Raw genomic sequence first — 5972 nt, forward strand, 5'->3', positions numbered from 1 at the left:
CGTTTCACCCCACTAATTAAGCTTGACTGTCTGGGTCGAATGTTGAATCTGCAATTTATTAAGCCAACAGCTGGTCGGAATCAGGAAACTAGATAAGGAGCTGTTACAGATATCTGTGCTAAATTGGTTAGCCTCAGCAGGATGTTTGTCAGGATCAAGATGTTTTGTTTTCAACTACATGATAGTAACCAGAATGCAGTTTACTCACATCTAATAGCTAACAATTCAGTGCAAAAGACATCTCAATCAAACCCATAGTCATCTGTGGTTGTATAAATATGCTGCAAAAGTGAAGCATGCCTTAAAAGGCTAATGCAAGCTGATTCAATATTTATCAATCGGCAATATATTATAAGAAACATGGATTGTTAGTCAGATCATATAAATACAGTAACAGACAAACAACTGCATGAAATAACGCTGGGTTTATTTGCCAATGTACACATTTTTACGACTTTATATTGAAATCTTCAATATGACTAATATGACATGCAGTGAGAAATGAATTAGAATAAGATCAAGATTTACAAATACGTGTAAGTATAATTGTGTTATACAAGCATGCTTTTATAATAAAAAAAACAAAGTTTTGGTTATAACAATGATCATAAAAAACAATCAGAAAAAAGAAGGGTAGAACTGAGATTTTCCCAACAAAGTTATGTTTCCCACAGTTCTGTTTTTTGTTTTTGTTTTCACCCATTGACAAATATGTTGCCCGAGGTAACTCTTCTACACCAGGGTCATGACCTTCAGCGAGGCAGGCTGGAAGCGCCGAATCTTCTTCTTCAGGGCTCGTGAAGCTTTGATGCGGCAAGCTGAAGGCTCTGGTCGTGGGAGTTGCTGGAGGGACTTTCCGGCTGCAGTGGGCCCCAGAGAAGCTTCGGCCCATACCAGGTCACCCTCCTCCTCAAGGCTATCCAGATGGTCCCCCTCCTCCATGGACAGGCTGCTGTCAGAGTCGGAGAAGGATTGGAAACTCTGGCTGGACTCACTATCTCCAAAGCGATTGGTGGTGTTATCGCTCAGCTCCCCATCGCTGCTTGTGGCAATGGTGGAATGAAAGATTGACATGCACTCAGCTGAGTACTCAGACTCGCATCGAGGTGGGTAGAGGCTGGACATGTGGTAGGGTGCTGGGGGGTATCTGGCATTGAGTTTTGCATTGAATGAGTTAGATGATATGGAAGGACGATGAGGTCCTATCCAGTGGCCTGACTTGGCGCTCGTACTGCGGTCTAAATGCATACTCCCTGGTGCATGTGCATAGAAGTCTTTGGACTTCTGATATTGAGCACACAAGGCTTGGAACTTCTCCCCATCAGATATCCACTTGGCAGCCCCTTGCCTCTTCTTCCTCTGATCTGCAGGCTTTTCGTACTCCCCGCATTGCAATCTGCGGCTTTTGCTGGACATGGTAGCAGCTGGAGCAGGGTGTGGCTTCGTATGGACCTTGTGGGTGTAGATTATTCCGGCGCCACACTGGCTTGAGTCTGAGCCTGAACCTTGTTTGTGCTCCTCACTTGGACAGCAGGGGTATTTCTGGAACACCTTCCCCTTTCCTGGTCTTCTCGGTTCGCCCTTGGACCCACTGGATTCTCGGGTTCGTTCGCCAGATGAGTAGGTGTGCTGCTGCCTCAGTGTTCGAGGCTTCTCACTGCTCTTTCGTCTGAGTTTTACTGCTTTGGTTTTACGATCAACTTGTCTCACTTTGACCCTCTGAATTCCAGCAGGGACAAATTTGGCATGGACAAACTGGGGGGAGCCAGTGTGGCCATTTTGCACCTCAAAGACTTGATTGTCATCTGCGCTTGAACTGTGTGACATGACTGGTCTTTGCATATGACCCTTCTTGTCTATGGGCCTTGTTTGTAGGCAGTCTCCACATACCTTTTCTGTGTGGCCTCTTGACAAAAAACTAACATGTGTTTTGTTCTTCTTCCTCAGTGTTGAAGTAGTGACCTCATCAGAGCTGTACTCTCTCACGACAGCAGGATATGAATACCTATATGAAACCTCCTGAGGTCTCTCAGACTGTTGGTGGCCTGTGTTATCAGTTGTTTCTGGACAGGAATGTGTCATGCAGTGTCTCCTCTGTTCATTATCTAGTGGCATGATGTTTGTGGCTTGAGTTGGGGGAGGCTGAGGGAGAGATACCGGTTTCTGAGGAAACACAGTTACGACTTCAGGTGGTTTCCTCTGATAGTTGCCGTCTGTCTGCACAGCCTCAGGTGCCATTTGAATGTGGGTTTTGTTGTAGCTGCGCTGGAGAAGTTTGTCAATGTAACCCAGAGTCTTGGTATCACAGCCCATTTCAGTACCCTCATGGAGCATGTCAGAATCACTCACTGGGGGCTTGTCTCCATCTATAAGTCCAGGTATGGCTGATTCCCCACTATTGAAAAAGATCGGACTTTGGAGGGCGATGGCATGCAAGGGGCTTGGGTAGTGGTACAATTCAATTCCACTGCGGGACACCAGATTGCTCTGGAACTTAGGGTTCATTGTGGGGATGTTAGGATGTGGTGGTTTCTTAGCATCCACTGGTTTATAGTTCAGCCCTAGAGTCATCATCCTGTCTAGGTCACCTGGGAAACACAACAAGCATAAAACCAGAATTGACCTTTCACATGACATATGAAATGAAGTCTGAGTATATATACAGTACTAAACTACACTATCAGTCAAACATCTGTACACACTTTCTAGTGATATTGAATGAGAAACTGTGTCCAAACCTTTGTATGGTAGCGTACATATATAGATTTAATTAATGCACATGCCAGTCATTAAAATGACAACGTTCATTTTAATAAATGCGCACATTATTATTGGATTTTATTCAATAACACATGAGTACCTAATGTTGTACTATGTGAGTTTCAATTCATTTGATTATGTGTTTTCCATTCCTCCATGATAGAAATTACCGGTAAACAAAAGAGCCGTCAAGGAATGTCTACCTGTTGACACAGGTCTTGGTCGTCCAAGTTCAGTGACAGTAGAGCTTGCTCTGATCCTACTGCTCCCCAGATGAAGGCCTGTTGCCCGGGTAGGGTTGGGGTGGGTTGCAACTTCATCAGCGGAACGACGACGGTATACATCAGCGTGTAATGCAGGGTTAACTTGACAATTGGCCGGACTTGTGGGAGGGAGGAGAAGACTTGTCTGGGAAGATGACAGACACTCGCTGTACACAGATGTGCAGGAGTTTGACAAGGAGCAAGAGCCTCCATCACTGAGTTCATAGAAACCTGGAGAGAACAATTACGTAATGGTGAAACTCAATTGGCTTCATGCTTCCTTCCTTAAATGTAGAGAGTCATGTGGGATAATGTGAGCATACACACCTGAACTTGGCCTGCTGTCACTCTCCAGTTGCTCAGTGGACGCCTTGCTAACATCAAGCTTCAGATCACTTATTTGTTGGTCAAGCTGCTGGAGGTGAGTCTTCAGTCCTACATCCTGTTTCCGAAGACGAGACTGTAAGAAAGAATATGTTATTTCAGACAAACCCCTGTAAAATATGCGCATCACTAGCTAAAACATGAGTTCGTGCTCTGTGTTTATTTACATTTGGGTATAACAAAATAAGCAGGAAATGAAAAAATAGGCAAGAAACTACAACTACTGTACAATCCTTAGAAAAAGAGGTACTACTCAGCTGTGGCTGATTATTAACCCCAGCAGGACATGGGGGAGCAGGGAAAAGCAGTGGTGGGTAACTCATTTCTCCCCCACAGCGAAGGCTGGCCATTGTGTAAACTGCTTGGAGGAGCGAAGCTTGGGGGTTGGGATGGAGGACTGTTTGGTTTGGGGCCAAGGCATGGTAATTACTGTTACAGTTGTTACTGGGGTGGAAAATAAATATACTTTTAAATCATGTTCATTATATTACATTTATTTTCCGGCATCAACAACTCAAGTGTTTAGAATATACAGCAAAAATGTGACTTTTGAGCAACTCAATATATAGCTAATTTAAAATGGGACGACGTGAAGAGACTTGGTGAGGTTTAACCCTCATATGGAGCACAATAAATCATTGCAATTTGGGCAGGCGTGATAATCCCTGCTCTTCCTGCAAACGGTTAAAACGCACGGCCAAGCTTGTCACGGACAGGACCTCACATTAGCAGTTGTCAGTGATTGTCACTCTTAAGACAGAACACAGCATCCTTCATTTGATTATTTCCTGGCATTAGTAGTTAATGATCGCGACTACCCCCCTGGAGCCTCCATCATTTATACTTTGCCTCAGCAATGAACCTGATTTATGACTCCAATCTCGCTTCCTATCTCCAGCTGAGTGCTTGAAAGTATGCTAATAAACCAAGGTGCGCACATCAGCTGACTGCAGCATTCATACCAAACGATTTACAATCGAGCTAAGGATGAAAAGTGCGCGATTGAAAATATTCTCGTCAGATTCCAGACATCTATTTTAAGTGCTCTCCTTTACGACTTTGCGTTGAAACCAACTTCCTACCAGCTGTTGCTTCAGAGCTGTGAGGGTCGCCTCCAACCGCTGCTCCTCCGCCCCCATCCTCCTCCTGGCGTCCTCCGGACCGGCGTGCAGGCGAGCGAGCGGCTCTTCCCGGTTCACCCCGAGCGCCCAGCTCACCATGTCGCCCTGTCTGTCCCGAAGCAGATGGAGCTCTTGCAACCCGGCCACGGCGGCCTGCAGCCTCTCCCCTACCCTGCTGCGGTCCATCCCCACGGCGGCGCTCATCATTCCCACGCAGGAAACTTTGGTGCTCAGCATGCTGGAGGGCAAACAGCGTGCATATCCAGACACTTTGATATAATGAAGGAAAAGTCTCTACGACTGAAGGGTAATGACGCCGTTATTTGCTGCTGCTGCTGCTGCTGCTTCTGCTGTTGTCGACCTGCTTGGTTTTTAAACTACCTGATAGAGCTACTCCCGAACTCCGAGGAGAGATTCAAGCTCCTCCCACAGACCCAACGGCCTCGCTCCCTATTAGCTGGCCCCTATAGGCCCCATTCAACATCTGGTTCGAATCTTCCCATTCAACTGTTCCCTGGGCCTCGAGGACACGTATAATATACGTCGTATATGGGCATAGTACGCCATTAAGTGTGATTGTGCCATTTCCATTTTCATTCTAAATAACCTTTTTTAAAATATTATGCTTTCCACTTTGTACACATTCTATCTATCTATCTATCTATCTATCTATCTATCTATCTATCTATCTATCTATCTATCTATCTATCTATCTATCTATCTATCTATCTATCTATCTGTCTATCTATCTGTCTGTCTGTCTGGCCATAGTGTTTTCCAACTGCTATTTGAGCCAAGGCAAATGTTTTACATTAGAAAAAAAATAAAGGTTAATTATCTACCTTCTGCCATCTAGTGGAAGAGCATTTGATTTTTCTGCCGATCACTACACGTCGCTGGGAGAGATAAATGACAAAAAAATGCATTATTTGGTGTGAATAAATAATTGTTGGCCCAGTAAATAAAAAATGTATAATTGGACACTCTAACTGACGCTGTACTCTGCTGACCTTTTTGTTTTGTCAGCACAGTGAACACAATACTGGATCATGCAAATATCTGTGAAAACCCATAGACAACTGCGCCCTCTTGTGGTAGAAAGGGATGTATTTTTTCAGGGTCGTTGGGGTCGTGTATGATAAGAAACGTGGGAGTTATAAATATAAATCCTGTCACTAACGTATTACTTTAATTAGCACTCGCGTGTCTGTGCTGCAAATCGTCGCTGTCACATTGACGTCAATGAAACAACTCGGACAATAGTGAACATTCAGATGGACGGGTCAACGAGATACTTGCAGTAGAAATGTTCAACATTTATTTTATTTGCAACTGGGTGATTATGTAACAAATGTGGGACACACTAATGATATTGTTTTAAAAAATGTTTTCACTTTATATATATAAATATAAACGCAACACTTTTGTTTTTTGCTGCCATTTT

At 44.2% G+C, this 5972-nt stretch overlaps 1 protein-coding gene across 1 annotated transcript; it reads right to left on the minus strand.

Moving 5' to 3' along the window:
• Window positions 1-410: 410 nt before the first annotated feature.
• Window positions 411-5055, minus strand: dact2 (dishevelled-binding antagonist of beta-catenin 2). Its single transcript, XM_061790691.1, has 4 exons — window positions 4490-5055; window positions 3351-3483; window positions 2964-3254; window positions 411-2588 (listed from the first exon to the last, which is right to left on the minus strand). The coding sequence occupies exons 1-4, from the start codon at window positions 4763-4765 to the stop codon at window positions 733-735; spliced, it is 2556 nt and encodes an 851-aa protein (XP_061646675.1). The 5' UTR covers window positions 4766-5055; the 3' UTR covers window positions 411-732.
• Between the last annotated feature and the right edge of the window lie 917 nt (window positions 5056-5972).

The sequence above is a fragment of the Phyllopteryx taeniolatus genome, chromosome 11 (genome assembly GCF_024500385.1).
Source record: "Phyllopteryx taeniolatus isolate TA_2022b chromosome 11, UOR_Ptae_1.2, whole genome shotgun sequence".
In the NCBI taxonomy this organism is placed as follows: domain Eukaryota; kingdom Metazoa; phylum Chordata; class Actinopteri; order Syngnathiformes; family Syngnathidae; genus Phyllopteryx; species Phyllopteryx taeniolatus.

Coding starts and splice junctions, on each gene's coding strand:
- dact2 (XM_061790691.1), bottom strand. CDS start 4,765: ATGCTGAGCACCAAAGTTTCCTGCGTGGGAATGATGAGCGCCGCCGTG. Junction 3,484..4,489: donor CAGCTCTGAAGCAACAGCTG/GTAGGAAGTTGG, acceptor TCTTTCTTACAG/TCTCGTCTTCGGAAACAGGA. Junction 2,589..2,963: donor ACCAAGACCTGTGTCAACAG/GTAGACATTCCT, acceptor TGTGTTTCCCAG/GTGACCTAGACAGGATGATG.